The sequence below is a fragment of the Acipenser ruthenus genome, chromosome 34 (genome assembly GCF_902713425.1).
Source record: "Acipenser ruthenus chromosome 34, fAciRut3.2 maternal haplotype, whole genome shotgun sequence".
Lineage (NCBI taxonomy): Eukaryota > Metazoa > Chordata > Actinopteri > Acipenseriformes > Acipenseridae > Acipenser > Acipenser ruthenus.
This window is the reverse complement of record NC_081222.1, coordinates 2,959,306-2,985,534: the sequence shown is the minus strand read 5'-3', so window position 1 is coordinate 2,985,534 and position 26,229 is coordinate 2,959,306. Positions and strand designations below refer to the sequence as shown.

The 26,229-nt window shown below is 41.8% G+C and overlaps 1 protein-coding gene across 4 annotated transcripts; it reads left to right on the top strand.

Moving 5' to 3' along the window:
• The first annotated feature begins 588 nt into the window (after positions 1-588).
• LOC117402013 (breast cancer anti-estrogen resistance protein 3 homolog) lies at positions 589-25,427 on the top strand. Of its 4 annotated transcripts, none has more exons than XM_059007195.1 (14): positions 589-724; positions 1,540-1,667; positions 2,423-2,540; positions 2,913-3,618; positions 12,963-13,002; positions 13,108-13,236; positions 16,304-16,731; positions 17,782-17,879; positions 18,500-19,128; positions 19,794-19,909; positions 20,573-20,744; positions 21,444-21,555; positions 22,203-22,388; positions 23,156-25,427. In XM_059007195.1, the coding sequence occupies exons 2-14, from the start codon at positions 1,575-1,577 to the stop codon at positions 23,326-23,328; spliced, it is 3,000 nt and encodes a 999-aa protein (XP_058863178.1). In that variant the 5' UTR covers positions 589-724; positions 1,540-1,574; the 3' UTR covers positions 23,329-25,427. The 4 variants fall into 4 exon arrangements, with proteins under 4 accessions (XP_058863178.1, XP_058863177.1, XP_058863179.1 ...); XM_059007194.1 differs by having other exon boundaries at positions 1,517-1,667; XM_059007196.1 differs by having other exon boundaries at positions 1,461-1,667.
• The last annotated feature ends 802 nt before the right edge of the window (positions 25,428-26,229 follow it).

Here is a 26,229-nt window from a genome sequence, read left to right as displayed (position 1 = left end):
GAATCATATTGAGGGTACCACTGAACTTGTGAGACGGATTGCTCATTAAAATCCTTAGCATATTTTTAAAGATGAGTCAATTATCTATTCAGGGATCCCAAGATATTTAGTTAGCAAGGAGTCTGAGTGAAGTTGCAAACTCTCCATCCCCAGTTGTAATGTTTTCTTAGAAAAAGGAGAACATTTTGGGGTGGCATTCTACTTGTGAAATGACCTGTGCTTTACCATGCTTTCGCTGTGCTTTATTACACTTTGCTATGCTTTTACTACTGGAAACTTTTAGAAGGGTCAGCCCAGACAGCAAGGCCTGCACCTAGAAGTTGTTGATTTTCAACAACCGCTGATTTTTCCTCAAAGAAGTAAAATGAGATGCAAAAGCTTAATAAAGATGACCCAGTGTGGTGGTTTTAAAGCCTTTTCTTTAGTGTAGTCTTCGTGCAAGGACACAGCCTTGACTCGAGGGCAGGAATTAAAGATATGCAAAGCTGTCAGAACACGCACTTTATCAGTCACTGTAAATTTCCAAGAAATAACCCGACGGTTCTGTGTGCCCTTGGGGCTCAACCAATCACGAGTTTGACAAACTCACATTGCTTTTTTGTCTTTCTGGGGTTATGGCGAGTACAGAAACAGTAAACTATTTGGGAAGATTTGTTGTTTTATCGCTGGGCCATCGCAAAACGGCATCTACTTATTGTGACAGCTTCCATCTTCCTCTGTTTTGGTAAGTGCATATAAAATATTGATTTCCAAAGCATTAGTAACTTCTAAAAAATAGGGGAAGAAATGGCTGAGTTGTCTATAGCAAAAGGGAGTACTTAAAGAATCTTACTCTGTTTAGCAGGAATTTTAGCATGCATTCCATCTTGTGTTCATTTTTGCTGCAGGTCCATTTGGATTAAAGCTTAACGCACATTTTTATTGTTTATTTAGAAACGCCAAACTGTGATTCATAGATTCCGAGGTAAAACTAAAAGAAAACACTTTGATCTTTTTTGAGTTTTTATTGTCAAGTGCCCTGGGATTCTCTGCATGAACAACGCTATACAAAAGCACGTTTTATTGTTTTATTGCATAACAAAATAATATCATAAATCTTACCTGTTGTTCACATTCCTATATAGGTCTTAAATGTGCAGTTTTGAAAGAAACACATGTTATAGTAAACATGCATTTTTATTTTAAAACGTGGTATCGTGTACTACACTAGCTTAATGACATCTCTGTTTACAAGACCTGCTTTCAGAGAGCATTGCACTGCATTGGCCACTTCCCCATCAACAGTGTATTTTCTGTTATTAACCAACCATCTGCTTCCCATATTGATTGACTAGTAACATGCTTTGAACCAGAAGAGAGTGCTCACTTACTAAAATGAAGAAAGATAATCATGTGGTTCTTTCAAAACTGCACACTTAAGACCTGCTGTACATAGCAAATAGAAGTGCATAATTTTCTAGGCTGCAGTTCCATGACGTTGCAAAACAAGTTCCTGACTGTGTCATCGTCATCGCAGGCTTTCCTCTGCTGTCTCCATAGTTAGGAGGTGCGGGGCTCTGATTCCGTGAGACGTCATGAACAATCGCTCCTCTATATCCTGGTGGCTGGGCCAGTTGGGGCTGTCACAGTACAGCAAGGTGCTGGAGAGAGAGTATTATGGCTTAGAGGTAAGATATGGTTGGGTGGGCAAAACCTTGTAATGCATCAGCATTGCCACTTAAACCCCCTCAATTATAACTTCTGCTTTGCAATGATTGGGAGTGGAGATGCATCATTCCTTGTGCGTGATTTGACACATAAAGTGCAGCTTCCCTGTGTCAGCAACACAGCAGGAAACACACAATTAGCACCAGCAGTATCATTAAAAAACAAGTCTGCATCCATAGTATGTACAGACAGATTGTGATACTTAGCAAGTTTGCTCACCATTGGACAAGCCATTCTCTAGATATGTGTAAAAAGAGAAGTGTGCTGTACAGACAGACAGTCGAACAGACAGACACAGAACCGCTATGCCCCCTCAATGATTTGTGTTAAAGAATATCCTTTGCAAGTTTCTTTACAAATCGGATGAGTGGTTGTCTTGGTATAAAAGCATGCAAAGCATACATATGTATTTAGGCTCAGTGCTTGTGTGTGTCAGTGTCAGTGTCTGTGTGTGTGTGTCAGTGTGAGTCTGTGTATGTGTGTGTTTGGCTGGTTTGCAAGTCTCGCTGTGTGTGTGTGTGTGTGTGTGTGTTTGTGAGTCTCACTGTGTGTTTCAGGGTCTCTCTGTGTGTTTCAAGGTCTCGCTGTATGTTTCAGAGTCTCTCTGTGTGTTTCAGGGTCTCGCTGTGTGTTTCAGGGTCTCGCTGTGTGTTTCAGGGTCTCGCTGTGTTTCAGGGTCTCGCTGTGTGTTTCAGGGTCTCGCTGTGTGTTTCAGGGTCTCCTGTGTGTGACGGATGCTGATCTCAGAGAGGCCGGGGTTGAGAATCAGACTGACAGGGAGCTCATCCTCTCCCATATCAAACAGCATCATCACAATGAGAGCCAACACAGAGGTAACAATGGCAGACACTTTAGTCTACTTTAGAAACAAAGCAATACATCCACATATATTTATGTTTCTGTGATTATCAGTTGAAGACAAGTATCATTGATCTCAATGAACGATATACTGTACTGTAGAGCCCAAGAGCCATCTGTTGGTCTGCCCTGACCAATCAATATCAGGACCTATTCACCAAACTTTCAGGACTGTTTTAGAAAAGGTTAGCAGTCTCTTCTCAAAGCAATATTCAACATAAGAGAATGTTATGTTTATACGCTCATTTAAAAACATTCCTTCAAATTATTTGGGGGAATATGGCCCATCAAGTAGTTTCTAAGGGGCTTCACGTGTAATTGCCTTTATTCTCTTGTGCTGCTCTCAGGAGGAGGCTCCCCTGGCCCCCACTGTTCTCCAGCCCCGAGGAGAGTAACTCGGAAACACTCCCTCGGCTCCTCCCTGGACCTGCTGCGCTCTCCCAAACGTTTCTCCGGTCACGGCTTCAGCCTGTTTCGTCAGAGCATCCTGCCCCGACTGCGCAAGAAAGACAAGACCTCGTCCTGCATCCAGCTCCCCACCCTGCAGGAGAGACAGAGCACAGCCACCTCAACACTGAGACACCCCAGCACCGTGCAGGAGAGACAGAGCACAGCCACCTCAACACTGAGACACCCCAGCACCCTGCAGGAGAGACAGAGCACAGCCACCTCAACACTGAGACACCCCAGCACCGTGCAGGAGAGACAGAGCACAGCCACCTCAACACTGAGACACCCCAGCACCCTGCAGGAGAGACAGAGCACAGCCACCTCAACACTGAGAAACCCCAGCACCCTGCAGGAGAGACAGAGCACAGCCACCTCAACACTGAGACACCCCAGCACCCTGCAGGAGAGACAGAGCACAGCCACCTCAACACTGAGACACCCCAGCACCCTGCAGGAGAGACAGAGCACAGCCACCTCAACACTGAGACACCCCAGCACCCTGCAGGAGAGACAGAGCACAGCCACCTCAACACTGAGACACCCCAGCACCAGGGTAGCAGACACAGAAGAGACCCAGCTACTCACTGAGCTCCTGCACAACAGGTAAAGCACACAGCCTGCTCTTATATCTATCTATATCATATATACTGTATATATACACACACACATTATATATATATATATATATATATATATATATATATATATATATACACATACAGACGTGCTCAAATTTGTTGGTACCCCTCCACAAAAAACGAAGAATGCACAATTTTCTCTGAAATAACTTGAAACTGACAAAAGTAATTGGCATCCACCATTGTTTATTCCATATTTAATAGAAATCAGACTTTGCTTTTGATTTTTTAAATAATAAAACAAATGAAAATGGCATGGACAAAAATGATGGGACCGCTAACCTAATATTTTGTTGCACAACCTTTAGAGGCAATCACTGCAATCAAATGTTTTCTGTAGCTCTCAATGAGACTTCTGCACCTGTTAGCAGGTAGTTTGGCCCACTCTTCCTGAGCAAACTGCTCCAGCTGTCTCAGGTTTGATGGGTGCCTTCTCCAGACTGCAAGTTTCAGCTCTTTCCATAGATGTTCGATAGGATTCAGATCAGGACTCATAGAAGGCCACTTCAGAATAGTCCAATGTTTTGTTCTTATCCATTCTTGGGTGCTTTTAGCTGTGTGTTTTGGGTCATTATTCTGTGGGAGGAGACAGAGCTTTCTGACACTGGGCAGTACGTTTCGCTCCAGAATGCCTTGATAGTCTTGAGATTTCATTGTTCCCTGCACAGATTCAAGGCACCCTGTGCCAGGCGCAGCAAAGCAGCCCCAAAACATAACCGAGCCTCCTCCATGTTTCACTGTAGGTATGGTGTTCTTTTCTTTGAAAGCTTCATTTTTTCGTCTGTGAACATAGAGCTGATGTGACTTGCCAAAAAGCTCCAGTTTTGACTCATCTGTCCAAAGGACATTCTCCCAGAAGGATTGTGGCTTGTCAATATGCATTTTAGCAAATTCCAGTCTGGCTTTTTTATGTTTTTCTTTCAAAAGTGGAGTCCTCCTGGGTCTTCTTCCATGGAGCCCACTTTCGCTCAAAAAGCGACGGATGGTGCGATCAGAAACTGACGTACCTTCACCTTGGAGTTCAGCTTGTATCTCTTTGGTAGTTATCCTTGGTTATTTATATATATATAAATCTGTCTTTAGAAATTCTGGCATGTGATTGGTTAAAAATAGATCCAGCTATTGCCCTTGTGACGCTGTTTTAGGTCAATAGTTTTTTTTCCAAACTCCCTCAAATTATGTCATCATGCAGAACACAACAAAGCAAAACAGTGGGCAAACCTGCATCTTGCTGGATAGTGATTTTTTGACGTTACCGAAAATGAAATCGCAAAATATACTGGAAGACCCAAAAAGCTGTCAAGGATGAGCAATACTTCTTTCTATTCCTTAAGGATATTATCTTCAAGTATTGCTCATCCTTGTTGGACAGCTTTTTGGGTCTTCCAGTCCTGGGTTTGTCAATTACAGATGACATTTCTCTGTACTTGTTGATTATGCTTCGGATACCACACCTTGAAAATCGAGTGATGTGAGCAATTAAACTCAATGTTTTTCCTTCTTTATGCAAGTCAAGGTTGTTATAATAGTAGAAAACACTAGTGGAGGCTTTGAGTAAATTGTTGATGCTCACAATGCACCAGAGTAGAAAAATGCAACATGCAAATTTAAGTTTTTGGTCAGTAATTAGTGATATAGAAACAATAGGCAGCATGTTAGACCATGTTGTGCTTTAATTAGGCATCTTAAACAACTTCTAAAAAGTCTCATGCATTTTACCATGTGTGGCTGTGTGTTCCTTTCCTCTGACTATTTTTAATTAATTGCATGTGTGGCCTATTAAAATCATCCATTAAATCAGACAATCACAAAAGTGCCTGTTTCCCATGATTTTCAGTTACAGTGGTGTGATGTGCACAGCAAATCAAAACAGAAGCAATGGGGTGCTCTAGTACATGTGCATACCGCTGTTCATAATGACTTTCCAAATCTACACTAGCTGCTGTCTTCAATTGCAATGCAAATAGTTCTGTTATTTTTTTTTCACATTATGCGTTGATTACTTTTGGATTTCTGAGTTGTGTAATGGGGTGCAACCACGCTGCGCAACTACAATGCTATGTTGTTGTCGTCGTACAGAGATCGTTCACTTCCACCACAACAGCATCCTTCCGATCCCCAGTGATCTCATTGCTCAGGTATTGCACGCAACCACATGCGTTTCCAGCTCCATATAAAGTGCTGTATTCTGTAATTATCAGTTGGAGGCAAGTATAGGGTGAGCTGAGGAGACTACTGACTTACAAGCAGCTGCGCTCTTTGAGACTTCCTCAGGTGATGAAAGAGAGTGGGACGGAGGGAGGGAGAATTCCATGGGAGCCTCAAGCCCGAGCGCTTTCCCACGGGACACTGTGTGAGGTGTGTGCGCGCTCATGCGAAGTGTGCAAACCCTTATGGAAGGAAAATATATTTTGTAAATATATTGACATGCAGTATATTGCCATTTTAGTCTTTAATATTCTTGAATGTTTATTTGTTTTTTGCATTTCGATAATTACTTTAAAAGTATTCACATGTCAAAAAAACTAATATTAGTGTATGATTTATATATTGTACAATATAATGAAAATATATGGGCATATATTCTATAATACCTTTTGTAATCTTCAATATATTGAAATATATTAATCAATATATTACATTCTATTTCTCAATATCTTAAAATATATTCTCGTTCTGTAAGGGATAACACCACTGACTTTTTTTTATATCTTTGATTCCGTAAGTAAAATAATTCTGATTATCAGAGATCGCATATAAAAATAAAAATCTATCAAACACAAAATCCAAGTACACTACATCAGAATTGTAATATATAGGCCTATATATATATAAATAATAATTATTATTATTATTATTTATTTCTTAGCAGACGCCCTTATCTTGGGCGACTTACAGTCGTAAACAAAAATACATTTCAAGAATCACAGTACAATTAAGAGCAAGATAAAATACAATGACTTCAGTTCTAGCAAGTACAAGTATATGACAAAATACGATTCAATAATGGAGCAGTATATATATATATATATATATATATATATATATACTTCTCCAAATCCATAGAGTTCACACAAATTATTTTAAATTTCGAAAAAAGAAAATAAAAAATGGTGATAGCTAGATTGATAATAGATAGATAGATAGATATCTGTTGTATTGATTATGACATTTTAAAATGTTAAAGCATACCAACATGGTGAAGTAGTAAAGCACATTGCAAGCATGTTAAATTATATACAAGCGCAATATAGCACCAAGAGGTCTGGTAAAGCATATTAAAAACCATGGAGATCTGTGGTAAATGCATAGTCTAAGCATGGCAAAACTACACATGTGGTAGACTATATGACGTGTGTTACAGCTTACCGTGTCCAGAGGGCATGTTAGTGTGCATGAGAAAGAGTCGATTATTAAAGCAATCTCTCAGATCTGCCCAATGCAAAAAAGACAACATCCCACTGAGAATAATTACAAGGCAGGAAACTGCTTTAATCACCCCCCTGCAGGGGTTAAATGAATCACCATAGACACGCTGTACTCAACAACCCCTCACTGTGATTGCTGAATGTGTATTGAACTTCAGTTAAGCTAGCCGATATGAGCTGCATTCTACAACTGCATGTTTGAATGCAACAGAATACTCTGCAAAAGTGTTTACAGTGTGCATTACATCTGGAACAGTACTTTCAGACACTATAACCATAACCTTTACACACTGTGTCAACATGTGTCCTTGTTTGCCCAGTCAAACAGCTGCAGGCATTAGTCTTGTGCAACTCCTAGTCCCCCAGGCCAGCTATTAACACACTGCCACCCTTTGAGTCACACTATCATGTGAGATCCATCTGACCACAGCAAAGCAAAGCAAAGCAAGGCAGAGGTGGGAGACTGAAGATAGGATAAGCTGCTGTGATGTCAGCTCCACGGACACAGGCACTCCTTCGGCAAGCAATGCTGGAGGTGCATTTAAAAATTAAACCCTGTGCATAATGTGCACATTACAGGATCCTGGGAAAAGCAAACTGCAAAACTGCCTGGCACATTTATGGTAGTGTTTCACATACAGCTGTTTCAGCTTCCTATGCAAATGCAATCCATTGCTTTAAGCCCTGGGAGTTTCCTAAGCAAAGCACATGAGGAAAGGACGCGCTGTGTGACTGTGTAGGTCTGACATCACTGGTTCTGTGCCGGAAAGGTGTGGAGCCCTGGCCTGGGTCCCAGTGTTTATTGCACTAGCAGACTGCAGCTTTACCCTTCGACCTTGTTAATGATACAGTCCTACTGACAGTCCCTGGAGCAAGACCAGGGTGGGTTGGAATGGAATGACCCATTATTCCAGGGAAAGGGGTGTATCGTGCGTGTATGATACTGTTCTGGCCACTTAACATTTGCCCAAGCCTTACAATAGGGAGGGTCCTCTATTTGTAAATGGTTGACATATTTATAGAGTATGCTGCTTTTCATTTTAAATATACGTGTGTGTATGCATGTGTGTGTGTGTGTGTTATTCCACATACTGTACAGTGAATGCAAGTACTCAGTTATATTTTACTACGTGGGCTGTGTTGAGGCTATTAAGGCTACTGTACCATACATTACAGTACTTACCAGTGACTAACCAATCTTTCACTGCTTAACACTGTACTGTACTGCATTCAGCTTGTGTGAAGCGGTTCATGACATCACAGCCAGACCGCTTGAGCTATGCAGAAGATACATAAAAAAAAAAATACTTAAAGACATGACAAAGAGCCCTGCCTCCGACATTGCGCAACAGAGAACGCATGGATGTTGAGTCATGGGAGAAATACGACAGACAGATATTGTGACATGCAACTGTCACGTTAGTAGTGCAACATCCGGGCGATGCGTGCATTGTGCTGCGTCGATTACAGTGCGTGAAATGGAAAGCAAGGATGGCTTTCAGTTGCATTGTACTGTGCAGTGGTTTCACGTATAGCGGTCTTAAACAAACACGTGTTCTGTATTCTGTCAGCTTCAGTTCTACAAGGACTTTTTTGGGGGTGGATTCGCTTAATTTTCATGTTAGTTTACCTACTGGAATACACTGCTGTTTTTTTTTGTTTTGTTTATCGTGTAAGCATAAAACTTAGAATCCAACTGTAAACAAAATTGCAGTGAGCGGCAACGATACATTTTCGGTATGTGATTTGGAGACGTTTCAGCCGCATGTACTGTAAATCTATGCTGTATAGCGACTTGATAAAGGGGCAATATAAGGTCAAGTCGTCGTTGTTTAAGATACGCGTGTATATGATAATGATAATCGGCTGTGCAGTGTATAAGTCCTTGAGCAGTTGGCTGTTGGCCACATCCTGATTTTTCCCCCAAACACTTTAACTGCATTTGTATGCATTTTAAAATGTACAAACTGGGGATGAATAAGCACAGCCACCTCAACACTGAGACACCCCAGCACCCTGCAGCACAGCCACCTCAACACTGAGACACCCCAGCACCCTGCAGGAGAGACAGAGCACAGCCATCTCAACACTGAGACACCCCAGCACCCTGCAGGAGAGACAGAGCACAGCCACCTCAACACTGAGACACCCCAGCACCCTGCAGAAGAGACAGAGCACAGCAACCTCAACACTGAGACACCCCAGCACCCTGCAGGAGAGACAGAGCACAGCCACCTCAACACTGAGACACCCCAGCACCCTGCAGGAGAGACAGAGCACAGCCACCTCAACACTGAGACACCCCAGCACCCTGCAGGAGAGACAGAGCACAGCCACCTCAACACTGAGACACCCCAGCACCCTGCAGGAGAGACAGAGCACAGCCACCTCAACACTGAGACACCCCAGCACCCTGCAGGAGAGACAGAGCACAGCCACCTCAACACTGAGACACCCCAGCACCCTGCAGGAGAGACAGAGCACAGCCACCTCAACACTGAGACACTCCAGCACCCTGCAGGAGAGACACAGCACAGCCACCTCAACACTGAGACACCCCAGCACCAGGGTAGCAGACACAGAAGAGACACAACTACTCACTGAGTTCCTGCACAAAGGTAAAGCACACAGCCTGCTCTTATATCTATCTATCTATATCATATATACTGTATATATACACACGTGTACACATACACATATATATATATTATATATATATATTCTGCGAGAATTTCTTAAAAGCTTTGCTTGAGTCTTTTGCCAAATTAAAAGTACAATAAACTTTATTTGCTCCCCCCTCCTCCCTATTTGTTTACACACAAATGGTTCAGCCCAAGAAAAAAAAAAAAAGGTGCAGTCTACATCTCTTGAGCAATTCTAGAGATAAAAAGTCGAGCTTGCATTATCCAGTACTAGCTGTTGTGTGGGGGTATGTGGAGGATTGTTGGTTCTTTTAAACGTGTGAACGCAAACCTGGAACTGGTAATGGTCTATAAAGGTAAACTAGATTACTAACTTGTATGCCTTGTATTGCTGTTGGGATTAAATAAATCAATGCGTTGTCTTGCAACCCCTGTGCGGTCGTCGTTGTGAAAAGGCTGGCAATTTAAACGGGAGCGGAATTCAAGGAATGTTGCGGAGAGCGATACCTCCTTTGAAACTTAATTTTACAGGACTTGTAAAGACTCGTTGTACTCGCTGTACGTTGAAAGAGTATTCGGGCATGTTTTGTTTTTTTTAAACGGGAAACAAAGTTTCACTAAAGTTGTATTTTTTTTAAATTACTTTTCGTGCGGGTCACGTCAGATGAGAGTGAGGGCCGCATAAAATATAAACGAAACAAAACAAGGTGGGTCGAACAGGTAAGAGGTCAAACTGGAGTCAACGTACAGAACGGCTGTGTTTGTCATCGGGAATTTAAAAGGTATGAAACAATATATATACGCTAGGGAATGGAAAGAAAGAGGGACAGAAAAAGAGAGCTTTATCCAAAAATCTACTCATTTCTAGCTGAACTTTAAAAATAGCAATGGAGAAATCGAGTTCATACCTGATTGTGATTAATACTGTATATAGTAAGTATTTTTAATACTGTACATGTTTATTTTTACCTATTGTACTAGTTCACATAAATACTACAGGCGTACTCTTGTCAGTTGGGGAAGGTATACGACTTTGAGTTTGTATCTTTTTGGAGACAAAGTTTACTGTCACAAAAATAATGTAACTCACGGAAAATCAAAATACATATTTTATATCGATGTTCCTGTTTAACTTTTTTTTTTTAATTACAAGAAACTATTATTATTATTATTATTATTATTATTATTATTATTATTATTATTATTATTATTTATTTCTTAGCGACACCCTTACCCAGGGTGACTTACAGTTGTATACAAAAAATACATATCAAGAATTACAATACAATTAAGAGCAAGATACAAAACGCAATGACTTCAGTCCTAATAAGAGCAAATACAAAACACAGTATGATTTGATATCGGGGCAGCTCAAGAGCAGATAACAGTGTTGATAGTTATATCAGGGTTAGATAGGAGTGCAGGTGAAATACAAAATACTACAGATTGGAGTAAGTGCAGGATTAAATACAGTAAAATACATTAAAGGCAGAGTGCTATATTATTATTATTATTATTATTACTACTACTATGTCCACATAATAATAATAATTTAATTGTGTTTTTAGTTTCTATAACATTAAAATAACAACCCCCATTTAAAATATGAGTAAACACGACATGTATAGTTAGCTAACAGTTGTTCTATATGTGTGTGTGTGTGTGTGTTTTTATCCTTCTCTCTTGTCCTAGTACAATGCTGTGCAGTGTGTGTTCGGTAGGAGGTTTTTGGTGAGCTCCCTGAATTGGGGCCAGCGCCGCGCAGTAGAAGTGTTTTATACACATCGTCTTTGGTGGATGCAAGAGACTGGGGTTTTAAAGATGATACAAACCCTGCGCATTGTTGCTATTACTGGTATTAGTCTATTCATCAACCACTTTAAAGCACTCATTACAAATACATTTGAGAAAAACAAAAGAAAGGGAAGTTAAATCTGCGATTTAAAAGCTCACGTGCAAGTTTCAGTGGCGTTGTGTTGTTACGATTTTCCATTGAATCATCCTGTTATTAATGTAAGATTCAGGAAGGAAACTAGAGAAACGCCACCAAGCTATACACACACACACAAAAAAGTCAAAATAATTCCATGTCCTGATTTTCTGGTGTCATTGGCAGGCACTGTATCCTGTGTGTGTGTCCTTGGCTTCCAGAACACAGAGCTGTATGCTGCCTCATTTACACAGTCCACTCCTACTGCATGTAGCTACCTTACCATTTGCACACACCCTCCAACGCAGGGTACCACTTTCCATTAAATGCATCTAAATACTGTGTAAAATGTGTTAAATACATGTTAATTACACTGTTATTATGCATAGTTACAATGCACTTTTTTTGTATGATATAACCCTAATCCTAACTCTAACCCAAGCTCCAAGCCTAACTCTAAACCTAACCCTTTTCTGATACAATTGTGTACTTCCATATATCATGCAAAAAGATTGACATGTTAAGTACATTGCATAATACCATTGTAATTATATGTAAGATTCAAGGACCAGATAACCTGACTCTTAATAATGACGGGGTGCGCTGATACTCATTATATCAAAACAATCCCAATTGTGTTTAAAAATAGAAGGAAGCCACAGTGAGTCGTGAGAACGTCATAGAAATGACAGAAGGAGCCCGGTGCTTCCATTGTATTGACTGAGTGCTGTGCTTCAAGACTTGTACCCCCTTCTCAATCCCTTTACAGCACAGAGCATAACAAAGGAAGTAGATTCATGTTTTATGAGGTCGGATGTCATAAAAAGGAGGAACAACAGCTGTAGCTGCTGTGCTTGACACTATGGTGTCAAGACCAGACCATAACGACAAATCTCACCCGTGCTGCTTTCCATTCCTGTGTTTCCGTTAGGCACAGTATTAATCACACAACTGTGAGAGAAAGAGGCACACACGTCTCTCACAAACACCCCCGGTGGTGCCGCAGCGAGAATTTGGTGGCAGTTTGGGATGTGGCTTCGCTGATGTCCACCATAGCTTCACACACATTGAAGCTATACACGGTTTAATGAGTTTAGATGACTAACGAAAATGAAATTGTATTTTGTGAAGCATCCCGCAGAAAATGTTTTAGGAGTATGACGTGTTGATTTCAAAATGTTTTCAAAAAGTTACAGCATTGCTTTGAAGCATTGCAAACTGTAATCGAGTGCTGTTCGTGAAAAGCCATCCTTTTCTTTTCTTTCACTACACCCCGTGCTGATTTGCTTCTCATCTGCTTCTTTTTCAGCAGACGCAAGAGCGTAGATGCGCATCCAAGTCCTGTAAAGGTAAGAGAGACTCGCCTCAAAGCTCTGCTTTGAAAGGATTTTTCAGTCAGCGTACCCCGGGTATGAAACAGCAGCTAAAGGTTTCACAATGTGATTCTTCTCCAGGCGGCCTTTCAGAAGCGTGGGATGGATTCCACGAAAGAGAAACTGAAGAAGGAGCTGGAGGAGGAGCTGAAACTGAGCTCAGAGGACCTGAGGAGCCACGCCTGGTACCACGGAAAGATCAGGCGAGAGGTACTGCTGTTTCCGTGGAACAGGAAGTTAGCGTGTAGGGTTAGAGATGAACTAAGAAAAGGGGTCATATCATTAATGGAAACTGAATTTACCAGACATGAGTTGTCTTCATAAGAAAAGTGAGTAGCAAATAACTATTAAGAAGGCAGACTAGGGGGTTCATGAAAAGAACCAAGTTGCAGTGATGTTTGTCTGAAGAGGGTGCACTTCGGTTGAACTCAAAAGCACACACTGCTTGCTAGAGGAACTACTGCTGTTGACTACAATTACCAAGTTAGCAATGACCAGTTGGCAACACACCAAGCTTATAGCTTTATAAGGGTTTATCAATATAGACAGGAGAGACACTTTTTGAGACACGCATCAAAGAGCTTCCATTCTCTTCCCTGGACATAGTGCTGAGGTATGTCCAATGTGACCCCCAATGGGAAGGTAATATGGCTGACTACCTAACTACTGTTTAAAACCTAGTGACCATTTTATCATGTCTAATCTCTTATGCGTGGGTTCTCTGAGACTCAATAAATGCTGTTTAAGTTCAATCATGAGTAATTCTCAACTTAATTGTACTTTATTACTTATAAACTGATCATGCAATAATGAGTCAATATTATACATGTAAGAAATGAAAGCCTCAGTGGATGCATAAATCCCACAATGCATCTGGTGTATATTCCTTTTTAATAGATAATACAAACCCCAACCTGACTGGAGTCAAAATAGCATGGGAGTGGGAGCTGGGTATTACAGGAGGACTGGGTGAATCTCCTTGCTAATATGACTAGACCCATGAAAGAATCACATCTTAAATGAATACAGTTTAAAACAATACATAGGTTGTACTGGACTCCATAAATAATGTATAGAGGGGGACCGAGGGGCTCGCCAACATGTTGGAGATGTACACAGTGTACATGTGCTGTGGGATTGCTGAGTCTTTTGGAGGAAGGTTCTCGAGACGATCATCTCTGGGATCAAAGTTAACGCTGACCCAGCACTGTGTCTTTTACACAAACATCGTTTTGAAGGAACGAAGTAAAATATTGAATTGGATTGCGCTGGCAGTTCCAACAGCTAGAAGAGTTATTCTGCGCCACTGGAAAGATCAAACCCCCAATCCCATATATGAGGAATGGTGCAATACCTTAGCTGAGACAGCATCCTGTGAAAGACTGATATACAAAATACAAAACAGAATGCAGGTGTTTGAAGAGGTGTGTTATCCCTATTTAGTCGGGTTGCACAGGGTACAGAAATCACAAACAGAGACTAGAAGCGGTATAGGTTAGATCACGAAGTACTCATTTTCTTGTACCACTCCAACCAGTTCAAATACAAGATAGGACTCGCTGCTGGTAAACGTAAGCGAGAGATATAATGATACCATTGTTCTGGGGGTGGGAGGGTGAAGGTATTTCATGCTTTCTTTTATTGCTGTGGGGTTGATGAAGGGGAGGGGGGACCATAAATGTGGAAAATGTACAGTGCTGTATGTTTGCATGTTCCGTTTGATGAATATGTGTACAACAATAAAAAAATAAAATGAAAGCCTCTACCTTACATATAACTAAATAAACAACCTCACAAGTGCATAAGGAGCTCAGGATATCATTAGGCATCAGATCACAATCCAGAACAGACCTTCATTGTGGCTGCTATGGGCTAGCACGGCTGAAACCAGGGCTGGCATTAGGGATCACATCCCAGACACTGCATCACAAGCCTAATGGACACTAACGTTCAAGGAACACAGTGAACCAAGAATGAGGTTTGTTGAATTATCCTCATGAGCGAAATATAAACAGTGCTCCGTTCTGTTTATATAACCAAGTACAGTAGAACCTCAGAGTTACGAACACCCTAATTAAGAACTGACCGGACTTCTGAACACTCCACTTTCAGACGGAAGCATGCAATCACTCAACCATGCATGCAATGCAACCAGACAGGCGCTCCTACAAGCACCATGCTGGTCATGGAGAAGTCAAAATTACTGTACCAACAAATGTATCCAGACAAAGGAGAGGCAGATTTCAAAGCAAGTACGGGCAATTTTACTAGGAACATTTTAGTTTTAAACAAAGCACTGATTTTTGGTTTTTTTTTTTTTGTAAGCCAAAAGAGTCTGAATGACTGCACACTGCATGAATGCATTCTGTTTAAAAACAAGCACTGCATTAACCCTTTCCTGGATGTTTAAATCTGTGTTTTTGCTGCAGTTACAATTTCAATGGTAACTTAAATCTAACTATAGTAATAACAGCAGTACTCTTTGTTCAATACTGTATCCTCTGTGTAGATGTCCAGCCAGGGTGTCACACTCCAGGAGCGAGTACTTCAATTAAAACAGCTGAATTTAGATCAAACTCCGCATCTGCTTGGCAACGTAATTGGGAACAGTGCGGGACAGCCTGGTCTTTCTTTCGTTAGATTTGAATAAATGCAAAATAAATTCCAAAATGAGAAAAAAAAAAAAAAAAAATAGGAATAAATTATTCCATGCTAGATCTCTCAACTGGTGTATAACTCGTATTGGCTGTTAGGGTGTTAGTTATAAGGGTGCTGATACTCATACTCGTAATTGCCTTTAAGAAGTATTCATCAGCTGGTATTAAATAAATCAAAACACACCCATTTATTAATGTGTGGATTTCAAAACAAGAAAAGCCGTCCTTCCCTCACCTTTACAATTGAGTACCAATCAATGGCAATTAACTTGCGTGCTGAGTGTTTTAGAAGCCGATTGGAAGCGAATTTTCCTCTCAACCGGGGCGCTGACATTTTTACCGCCGCACGGAGGCCGTGAACTGACAATGCAAATAATTGTAAAGGTGAGGGAAGGACAGCTTTTCTCGTTTTGAAATCAACACATTAATGAATGGATTTATTAAATCCCTGCCAATAAATGCTTCTTAAAGGCGATCACGGGTATGAGCAAGTGTATCAGCCCACCCCTAGAAAAGACCATGGATTATTATTAATATCACATAGCACACTGATAACCAATTCTGCTTCTGAAATACGTTTATCAACGTGACCCTTTTTGTGCTTCCTTCCTGACCCCCAGGCAGCAGAAGCCTTGCTGGAGACAGACGGGGAGTTCTTGATCCGAGACTCTCAGTCCAGCCCGGGGGACTATGTCCTGACCTGCCAGTGGCAGGACCAGCCCATGCACTTCCGGATCATCCGCGTGGTGCTGCGTCCCAAGAAAGGATACTCGCGCATGCTGTTCCAGTTCGAGCAGGACCAGTTTGACAACGTGCCCGCCCTGGTGCGCTGTCACGTGGGCAACCGCAAGCCCATCTCCGACAAGTCCGGAGCCATCATCTCCCAGCCCATCACCCGCAGCGTGCCGCTCAGGGTCATCGAGGAGCAGCAGGGCAGCGGTGCCCCCCAGGGGAACTCGGAGGAACAGCACCCCAGTGACAAAAAACCCAAAAGACTCAGTCTGAATGGAGGCCAGCAGGATATCATAATGAACGGCAACCTGCTCAGGTAGATTTCAAATGAATGTATTTATTTAAAGCAGGATACAACACATCTCCTTTTACAAGGGTGTCCTGGCAAGAGAAGGCTGCAAGAAGTACTGTAACAAATTCAATGGCAAAAACAGACATCATTCAAAGAGGACAAAAAAAGCTGAAACAATAATAAAAGCAGTAATACAGAAGCACAGGTAATTCACAGTTTTCTTAGTACGGCGCAGTAAACTAGGAAGAAAATAAGCCATAATAATATAGGGGTATAGGATGGCCAACGTTATATACTGCATTATTGTTGATATACAACTTAAAGAGTCTTCTTATCCCTGTGCTGCCCCGGGACAGTAATATTTGGGCTTTGAATGGGAGTGGGAAAGACATGTGACTCAATCTCCGGTGCTTTTGGCAGCAGGAGTTGCCCAGTCAGAAGGGGGGGTTTGGCTATCACAGCGAGCGCGTTGAAGCAAGTTTGTTTTCCCAAGCGCTGTAACCGCAGAGCACCACCGAGGCGCCTTCCCAGGGTAGAGCTGACACCTTTCCACCCTGTCCTCCCACGTCTCCCAGGAGAGGGGGGGATTTGACATTGTTCTGTATGGGGGGAGGGTCTTGAACAAATCTATACAGAACATTTTTACTTTTCTGCTACCATTTTTACTCTCGCTGGGAAGCCTTTCTCTTACATTTTTTGTCCCTATTTTTCCCCAATCCTAATTCAAGAGATGCTATAGACTTTCTTGGGGGTATTTTCCTTTAAAAGTTTAAATCCCACTTTACTGTCAGTTAAAGTGCATTTCTGACATGTGCTAGGGAAACTGTGATTTAAGAGCCAACAAGATGACTGAAGAAACGGCTTAAATGAACCAAAACTACCCCTACAATTGCTACTATCCTCCTTGTTTTGGAGACTAGCATGCAAAAAACAAAAAAGTTTGCAAACGTCGATCTCTGTTTATTGTGAGCAGTGCTTCAGTTTTTTAACAATAACTTCTGGGCTTGGTAAGATCCAGATGTGTAATGTTCACAGTGCCTGTTCCAATCGCTGTTCTTGCACCGTGCGTTTCAGGAATAAGGACAAGAGTGGCAGTCACCCTGGGAATCTGGAGGATCTGGGAAGGAGACCCTCCTTGCAGTCTGCCCAGTCCGACAGTAACCTGAGATCGGGTAAGTGACGGTGTGTGTTCATACACTCTCTCTGTCTCTCTCCTCTTTACTCGCTATGTCCAGGCAGGTCTCTTGTAGACTGTATAGAAACTCTGTACAATGTGTACACCTGATTATAAGCACATCATAAACGTACATGCTATCTGGTAGGTGTGTGCTGATTCTCATTATCGTAACTGCCTTTCAGAAGTATTTATCAGCAGGTATTAAATCCATTTTTTAATGCTGATTTCAGAACAAGAAAACCTGTCCTTCCCTCACCTTTGTAATTGTGTACAAATCAATAACGATTAACGTCTTCATTGGATGTTTATGGCCTTGGTACGGCAGTAAAAATGTCAGTGCCCTGGATGAGAGGAAAATTGGCTTCCAATCAGCCTTTAACTTGCCATTGATTGTTATTCAGTTGTAAAGGTGAGGGAAGGACAGCTTTTCTTGTTTTGAAATCAACATGTAAACGAATGGCTTTATTGAATACCTGCCGATAAATACTTCTTAAATGCAATCACGAGTGAGTATCAGCACGCCTATCTAGATTATCATAATAGTCCAGCGCACTGGACAATATAGAAGTTAAATGGGATTTCTCATCACCTCCGTCTTCTCTCACCCTTGTGCAGGCGCCACGCAGACGTCCCATTCAAACAGGGCGGAGCCCCCGCCCCCCTCGCCAGTGTTCCGGACAGGCAGCGAGCCCCTCCTGAGCCCCAATCTCACCCGTGCCTCCGTGCAGCCTCAGGGAGGTCCTGTACTGAGGGGCTCCGATGGGCAGCTGCACTCCCGAGCGCCCCCCAAACCGCTGCGCATTCCCTCGGTCATCTTCACCAGCCCTCACCCTGAACTCCACCGGCAGAACCCTGAGGACTACTATGGGGAGCTGGTACCCAGAGCACCCCTTGCAGGGAAGGGTCACGTGGACAGGCTGGCCGTGGAGGAGCGCTGGCAGAGCAGGGCTCGGATGACAGACACCAGTTTCCAGTTTCTGGACGCCGTGTCGCCCACTCTCTCTGCTTTTTGCGAGCAGGAGGAGGGGGGAGAGGAGGGAGGAGAGGAGGGTGGAGAGGGCCCCCACTTTGTGAGGCCTCAGATAGAAACAGTCTCCTCTTTCCAGCCCTCCTGCTTCCAGTCTCTCCTGCTGCCGGAGAACAACAAACCCCTGGAGCCGAGCGTGCTCAAGAGGCTGAAGGAAGTGTTCGCAGGCAGCGACGCCAGGACAACAGCACTGCACATCCTCAAAGTGGACTGCCAGGTAAACAGGCAACAACCACGACGAACGAAACAAAACAGGGTCCCCGGAGATCTCCCCCAGACACCCTTGCAAACGAGATGATTCCTCTTGACTGGCCTTTTTAAATAATTCAAAACTGGTTTGGCCCTTATGAAAGTTTTTGCATGCCATTTTTGCAGTTTTCCCTTGTTTTTCCCACGGTTGACCCTGGTTTGCCATTTTTAACCTCGCTATTTTTTACAATACATACCCGTGCTTTAACCCCTTAAGGTACACAATGAATTGAGCGGTTGTTCAAATGGTTTCTTCCTAAAACACATTTGAGAGCGACTCAAGTATCACAAGGAGGAAACTGACCATTTGGAAGTAACTCTTTGCAAAAATGTACCTTAAAGGGTTAACAAAAATTGAAAAATGTGACATTTCGAAATCTAACATGAAATACTATACTGCTATTATGGCTTCCGGTAGACTTTTGCAATATCATTTTGTAGTTTCTTTGAATACATGATGTTAAATAGAAAATTCTAAATTATGTTCTTATACATTGTGGTTATTTTTAAAATGATGTCTCCATCCTAGAATTCTAGGTGATGCAAAACATTTGGCCACAGCTGTACGGCACTTGTTCTTAATTTGAAACAGGGGGGTCTGTCACTCACTGTTTCTCTGTGCGCCTCCGATAGGTGGCGAGGATGATGGAGGTGACGAAGGAGCAGAGGCAGCTGATGGGAGTCGGGTCGGGTTTGGAGCTGCTCACACTGCCACACGGACACCAGCTGAGACTGGACCTGCTGGAGAGGTAGGAGCAACAGTGCTGGGACAATCACACTGCCTTAGGGTCTGCTGCTCAGCTCATCCGAACAGACATTTAAATAATAAAACAGAACCCATCCTGGCCTTTTATCTTTTCAGTGTCGACTGCAACCTTCTGAATTTCAGTACACGTTTGCAAGATGTGCTGGAATTATTTAGTTTGCTCTGCGTGCTTCAGATAAGCCCCGTTAAAGAGGTTTATTTCCTGAATCCTCATACAGGAACACAATTATTCTCCGACACCCTAAATGATCGCAGTATTTCAATCTGTTTTTAGAGCTGCAGTCATTTCATTTTAAAAGTCGTATCAATAAGGTGCGAACATTTTCTGGTTATAGTGTTAATAATTAAGACTCACGGTTGGAACAAAGACCTGGACTGGAAGTTCCATGGTTGTTCACAAGTAAGCAGCGGTGGTTCCAGACTGCTATGCAGTGTACTGACCCACAAGGCCCTGCATCAGGAGCGTCAAACTCCAGTCCTCGAGGGCCGCTTCTTAGTTGATCTAGTTATTTGTTCAATTGGACATGTTTAATATTTTTTTCAAGGTCTTTTACAGTTCATGATTGATGTCTCAATCCTAAAATGGTGTTTGTTGTTATTGTGGGGGTGTTGGGGTATCCTGATGCTGCGCCGGTTACCTTGGCAGGCATCACCTGATCGCGCTGGGCATTGCTGTGGACGTGCTGGGCTGCACGGGCACAGTGAGCCAGCGAGCCTCCGTGTTAAACAAGGTCATCCAGCTCTCCGCGGAGCTGAAGAACACGGCGGGGGACCTCTACGCGTTCTCCGCAGTCATGAAGGCGCTGGAGATGCCGCAGGTAAGGGGAGCGAGATTGAGGGTTGTCCAGCGACGCGTGTTTACGGTTGTTCCCATCGGTGCATGCTTTTTAAAACAGCCAACTGGACTTAAAACATGAAACATTAGCCCAATCGACACCAGTGACTCTCACCTGATTGTCAGCACCTGCTTTCTGTGGAGAGCTCAATGCGAATAATGGAACAATGTCAAAATGGCATCGCCTCAGCTTTAACCCATGAAGTACCAGATACATTTAAAATAAATAATTAAATCTGAACACAAGCTGTATTTATTAATGTAATTTGATAGATTGCATTTAGACTTAACTTTTGCGGTTAACAAAACTATAGTAAGTTTTCCTAACAATATAGTTAAAAAGAGAAATAAAATAACAGGTAGATGCTCCAAAAAAAAAATTACAAATGAGGACAACAGCACTTGTAATGGGTTAAAGAAAGTTTTCAGTTTCCATGCCTTGATCTCAGGAAATCTGTTACACTTCCTGGGTCATTTCACCTCAGCAGTGTCAAGTCAATAAAGCAAGTGGCTGGTTTGGTGAATGACTGGAATAAAGAAGTTGGATACAGTTTCACAATCCAGGCACGATGACCAAGAAAGTGCAACGCTATCTGAAAGCACACGTGTCCTGGGATCCGCCTCGTCCTGCCCGGGGCCCTGTTGCTGGTGTTAACGGACAGTCATGGTGCTGTCTTTTCAGATTGCCAGTCTGGAGATGACGTGGAGAGCTCTGCGGAGGAACCACACAGAGAGCGCCATCGCCTTTGAGAAGCAGCTGAAGCCCTTTTACAAAGCCCTGAACCAGGGGAAAGGTAAGCAGGAGATGATCAGGGTGACGGAGAGAAGAACACATGCAAAACATACATGCAAAGCTTCAAAAGAGGTCCTGTGGCATGCCAAGACTGTGAAGCAGAAAAGGCAAATGCTGATCTGCACAGTGAGAAACTCCAAGCACGAGACAGATGTTTTGAAAAGCTTTTCCAAATGTTTTTATTTTGGGCTGCATGCAACTTTACAGTACGTACGGATGGGTGTATTTGATGAGTGAGGTGGAACAGTAATGATCACTTTCTAGAACTTTATTTTAAAACAGGATTTAAAAACTGAAGCAATGACCCCCACCCTCACCATCACAGGTCTTAAGATCTACACTAGTAGTTCTCAATTACTTAATTGAACCAATTCTTTTCTTAATTGGTCAACACTAAAACCATTTCCAGATCTTTAGCCATTGGCGATTTAAAGATACCCAGAAAACCTGCAGGATTGTGGCTCTCTAGGACCGTGGGTTGGCCATCCCTAGTCTACACTGATTCCTACCAGTTATCAAAGGCAGCATCGTGCTACATTTCAGATTTCAGTATATGCTGTATTAACAAGCCACAGAGTCTCTGGTTCAGTATTGTTCACTATTGTTTCTCCCGGTCTTCCCTCTTACTTGGGGTCCCCCTCTCTGCAGACGAGACTCCGGTGAGCCGTACGGCTGTGCCTCACATCCTCCCGCTGGTGAAGCTCATGGAGGGGGTGGGGCTGGGTGAGGACACAGAGGAAGGCTGTGAGCAGCTGCTGAAGACACTGGGCGCTGCCCGGGCCATCACCCTCAATGCTGGGCTGTACAGCTCCTACGCCAGCTCCCTGCTCAAAGGTGAGGCACTCACTCACACACACACACACACACACATGTGTAACAGGGTGGAGGCTGGGTGCATTCGTGGTTTAATGAAAAAAGAAAGCAAATGGTTTTAATGTTGGTTTCTTGTTAGTGTGGTATAATGATGATCATCCAGGCCTGCACACAGACACTGGGTACAATATAGAGGAGACTGAAACGCTGGACACTGCCCAGTAACAACAGAACTTACTTCCCATTGCATTGAGATGCTTACTAGGGCTAGTCCATAAACAAGGAACATGATTGCATATTGATTCTGCATCACCATTATCAGGGATGGAAATAAGACTCCTATTTCACTTTTGGCCATCCCAGATTTTAGTACAAGCTCAATCAGCCACAGTGTCCAGGTAACAAGCTCAGGTGTGTTTTATTAAACACACAATGAAACCACAAAAAAGTAAAGGGAAACGTAATGCACAGCAGGGATGGATATCAGACTCCCATTGCAGAGCAGTTAGATCCACTCCTGGTTTTACTAGGAGTTTAATAAGACACACCTGTTACTTATGCACTGTAGCTCATCAAGCACGTAGTAAAATCTGGAATGGGTGAAACTGCTATGCAATGGGAGTCTTATTTCCATCCCCGCCTAGCATTTTGATCCAGTTTTACAATGAGTTTAAAAAGACCTGAGCTTGTTACCTCATCAAGCTTGTAGCAAAACCTGGAATGGAGTCAAGTGCTGTGCAATGGGAGTCTTATTCCCATCCCAGATTCTAATTATTTTCTGCCCCCAGACTTCAAGCCTAAAGAGGAGCTGCTGGAGGTGTTCAAGACGGAGTTTGCACTGCGACTGTTCTGGGGGTCCAAAGGCGCAGAGGCAAAGCAGGAGGAACGGTACCAGAAATTCGACAAAATCCTCAGCGTGCTGGCCGGGAAGCTGGAAACTGGGGCAGCGTCCGAGCTCTGATAAACCCCCCCAGGACCTCCCTCTGGCTTGGCAGAGGACACCCAGCAGTGTGTTTCACTGTAGAACACTGGTTCTCAACCCCTGTCCTCAGGACCCACTGTGTCTGCTGGTTTCCGTTCCAACTGAGCTCTCAAATTACTTAACTAAATGAACTAATAATTTGCTTAGTTGGGCCTTTTTAATTGTTTTCAGCTCTCAAACAGTTGGGAGATTTCAAGTTAACTGTAAAATCATTTAAGTAACTTGAAATCTGCAACTTCTTAGGAGCTTAGAACAATTAAACATGTTGAATTAAGCACATTATTAGTTTAAGGGTTTAATTAAGTAATTGAGAGCTCAGTTGGAATGAAAACCAGCAGACACAGGGGTCCTGAGGACCGGGGTTGGGAACCACTGTTCTGCGAAGGTGGCCGATCGTAGCGATTGAACCTGAGGAACAGCTACTGCATCAGCAGAGATCTGAGCTTTGTCAAAGAGATGCAGAGGAGAAACAGTTTCCATGGATTTTCTTTTCTGTGATAAAGGGTGACTGTGGAAAGGTCACAAGGAGTCTGGATTACCTCTACCTCCTCTCAGGAGTGACTAAACGCCATGCTGAGACAGCATCACTTCAGCAAGGAAACCTCAAATAATACTGACAGGGGCATGGTTGAGCACTGTATTGTATTGTATTGTATTGTAGTGTGTTGTAATTAAAACTGTGACTGCAGTAACCTTTCTATTCTTAGAAACCAGATAGATTTTGAGTCAGTTTCACTGCAAGGGTTACAAGGGTTGATATTTTTATTTTAAAAAAAGATATATATATGTAAGTGTTGCATTGGTTTAATGCATACATTTTCCATTTTTCTTTTTAAAGTTACATTGTTAAAGTTTCAGCAGTTACCTCTAAGAAATATTGCCAACTTTAACAAAAGCCTGAAGTCTCTCGTACCACAGCAGCACTGTTACAACTAAGCCACCAGGTGGGGCTAAAGGCTAGTAAAATAAAAAATAAATAAAAAAAATCTTACTAGAAAAGGTTAACAATAACACTTTAAGTCTTTAATTTATATATATATATATATATATATATATATATATATATATATATATATATATATATATATATATATATATATATATTTTATTTTAAAGATACACTAATTCATCTCACTATCCCGTAGAAACAAAACAGGTTTCTATTCTGCTGTGTTTATAGTTTGCATGTTTTGAAAGTTTCCCCATAGTAAAGTGTAATAAAGCATAGTGGAAGCATTGTGAAGCCCAGAGAGGTATATCATTAGAAATCATGGGAAACCATGGTAAACTATGGCAAAAACATACATAACCATGGGGAAACCGCACACATAGCATGCAAAATTACTGTAGTAAACTTTATAAGGGGTGGTAAATATTAGAATAGACCTATACTAGATAGCTTATTGTGTACAGTATTGACATGTATGAATGTATGTATGTATATATGTATGTTCTGCACTTTTACATGGTTTTCATTCAGGCTATACTGACCAACACTGGACTGTGGTGCAGGATGGATATTGCTGTGGTCTTCAGATGCTTTTTATACATAAAGATATTTTATACATATACAGTTATTTTGGGGGATCGCAAAGCCTGCGTTTCTGCAGCCACAGGAGTGCTGCTGCAGACCCTTCTGTCCGGTTTGCAATATTACAAGTTTTTAAATCTATTTTTTTTGTTTTGTATTGTTTTTTACTGCTCACCTCATCATTGTGCAGCAGAACTTTTTTTAATATGAAAAACATTTTCTCTGCAGCTGTACCTATTGGGAAATAGGTGCCTAGAGGCAAACCAGCACATTTTATTACAAATTGATTAGAGGTCATATATTTTGTACATGAATGAATGAATTTTTTAATGTTTAATAGTGTTTAAATGTGCATGTATATATACATTGCTGGGCGCAATTCAAAAAGTTTAAATGACCTGTAAATTCTAAAAGGGGACGCAAGTGCAAATCTTGAGAACTATTCAAATCATTATCTAAAAAAAATAAGACTAAACGAATTTGCAGGCGTGCGCTTTGCTAAAAGGGTCCACTTGTCCGTTTTTGTACAATAAAACATTTCAGAGCATTTCATTTGTGTGTTTTCCAAACATGACGTTGTTGCAGGCAGAACTGACACTGCTTCCAACCTACTGGATCTAAACCAAAAAACAGTCAAACAGTTACTTTAAATTCTGATGCCAACAGTTAGAAATGATTCGTTAGGTAAAACTATACCAAAAAGGTGCTTAAGTTCTAGACAAAAATAATCACAATATTAAATAAACTCCTTATGATTCCATTATATTATCCTTATATTACAAGGCTAAACAATATAGTGCAGCAAGAAGGACAGAAGTATTAGAAGAGAACACAGAAGTCTAATTCTGGAGAGTGGAAACGTTGTTTTGTTAATGTGATTGAACCCAATTATGATATACTGTACAAACCATCACATATTAAAACATATGGGGAACTGGCGGAGTAATTGTGGTGTCGCTATATATCTTAGATTAGTGGTTTTCAATGCTGGTCCATAAATACTGCCATGTTTTCTTTTTCAACTAAGAATGATGGGCTGTATTTTCAAAGCATTTACTCCAGTCTTTAATAATTAACTCCTAATTTTTAAAAGGAGAGAATTATTATTATTATTATTATTATTATTATTTTTTTTTTTTAATAAGAACAAAAAATGCAAGTACTATCATTCATGGTCCTTCAAACATTCAAACAGATTGCTTCCACATTTTGTGTCATTTACAGAACATGGAATGTTCTCTTTAAAAAAGAAATAGGATTTAATTAAAGACTGGTGTAAAAATACGACCCTGAATATTTTTGTGCAAGTTGTCAGCAGTTACAGTCTCTGTAGATACAATCGCTCTTGT

Bases quoted from the DNA above. Each gene is read 5' to 3' on its own strand.
- LOC117402013 (XM_059007195.1), top strand. From the start codon at position 1,575: ATGAACAATCGCTCCTCTATATCCTGGTGGCTGGGCCAGTTGGGGCTG. The intron at 13,237-16,303 runs GTACTGCTGTTT...CCTGACCCCCAG, and splicing joins ACGGAAAGATCAGGCGAGAG to GCAGCAGAAGCCTTGCTGGA. The intron at 19,910-20,572 runs GTAGGAGCAACA...TTACCTTGGCAG, and splicing joins AGACTGGACCTGCTGGAGAG to GCATCACCTGATCGCGCTGG.